The sequence below is a fragment of the Cephus cinctus genome, unplaced genomic scaffold (assembly GCF_000341935.2).
Source record: "Cephus cinctus unplaced genomic scaffold, Ccin1 Ccin1_scaffold0132, whole genome shotgun sequence".
Lineage (NCBI taxonomy): Eukaryota > Metazoa > Arthropoda > Insecta > Hymenoptera > Cephidae > Cephus > Cephus cinctus.
The window spans coordinates 37642-38788 of record NW_014332865.1 but is presented as its reverse complement, the minus strand read 5'-3'; the positions used below and the strand labels follow the sequence as shown (position 1 = coordinate 38788).

At 54.1% G+C, this 1147-nt stretch overlaps 1 protein-coding gene across 1 annotated transcript in view; it reads left to right on the top strand.

Moving 5' to 3' along the window:
- Window positions 1-1147, top strand: part of LOC107263013 — an 8145-nt gene that overhangs the window by 802 nt on the left and 6196 nt on the right. The window contains exon 2 of the mRNA XM_015729796.2: window positions 81-1145. Coding sequence (XP_015585282.2) covers window positions 81-1145 — 1065 coding nt within the window. The remainder of the gene's footprint in view (window positions 1-80; window positions 1146-1147) is intronic.

The window sequence follows — 1147 nt, the reverse complement described above, 5'->3', positions numbered from 1 at the left end:
CCCGCCGTATCCCTCCTGAAGGCTCCTGCCGAAGCGCACGATCGCAGGAGGATCGCACTGAGGACCCCTGCCTCCGACAGCATCAGGAAACCCCTCGGCTCCCTGTCCCTCCTCCTCCTCCTCCTCCTCCTCCTCCACCTCCTCCACCTCCAACACCTCCGCCTTCTCTTCCTCCTCTTCTTCCATCATCTCGTCGTCGTCGTCATCATCAGCATCATCATCGTCATTCCCGTCATCATGATTATCGTCATAAGCATCATCGTCAACAACAACCGGAAGAACGATGCCGTCAACAACATCGTCATCACCAGCATCAGCATTATCAGCGAGAAGAGGAACCGCGCAAAAGCGAATTCATTCTGGAGCACGATCATTGTCACAGTCTGGAGGAGAATATTCGAGAAAATCGGGAAGCACACGGCGGAAAGCAAGAACGTCTCGAGGACCGACGAAGAGACGAAATTTTGAAAAACTTTCGGAGCGACAGGATGGACCAAGACGAGCCATCGACAGGCGCGCACATATCGAGAGAGTGGCGCGCGGATGGTGGGAACGAGCGCTCAGTGCGGAAGAGGCATAACGTATCGCAAGAGAATCTGCCCTTGTACATCGGTGACGAGGGCAAGGACGATTACGACTACGGCCATGACGACGACGACGACGACGACGACGACGACGACGACGGTCAGGAGGAGCAGGAAGAAGATAATAATAACGAGAGGGACAGTGAAAACGAGAGTAACGAGGAAGCGGAGCAGTGCTCCTCGGCAGCAGGTGGAAGCGGCAAGAGACGTCGGCGACAGCAAGGTCCACTTATGATGTCTATGCGCACGGAGGATATGCATGTGATTCAGAAGCAGCAGGATAATTGTGAATCGATGCTGCAGGAAGTAGCCGAGAGCGAGGAGAAGGTGCAGATAAGGATGTTAACTTCGCCGTTGATGTCAGTGGCCCTGGACGCAAAGAGCCGTCAGAACGATCAAAAGGAACAACAGGACCAACAGAAAGAGAATTTTGAGAAGCTAAAACGCGTTGCGATCTCGAGAAAATCAGTGAACGATGCTTCTAGGGTGGAAAAGAGGGAATACGAGGAGGCCGAGGAGACGGATGAGGAGGAGGAGGAGGAGGAGGAGGAGGAGGAGGAGGA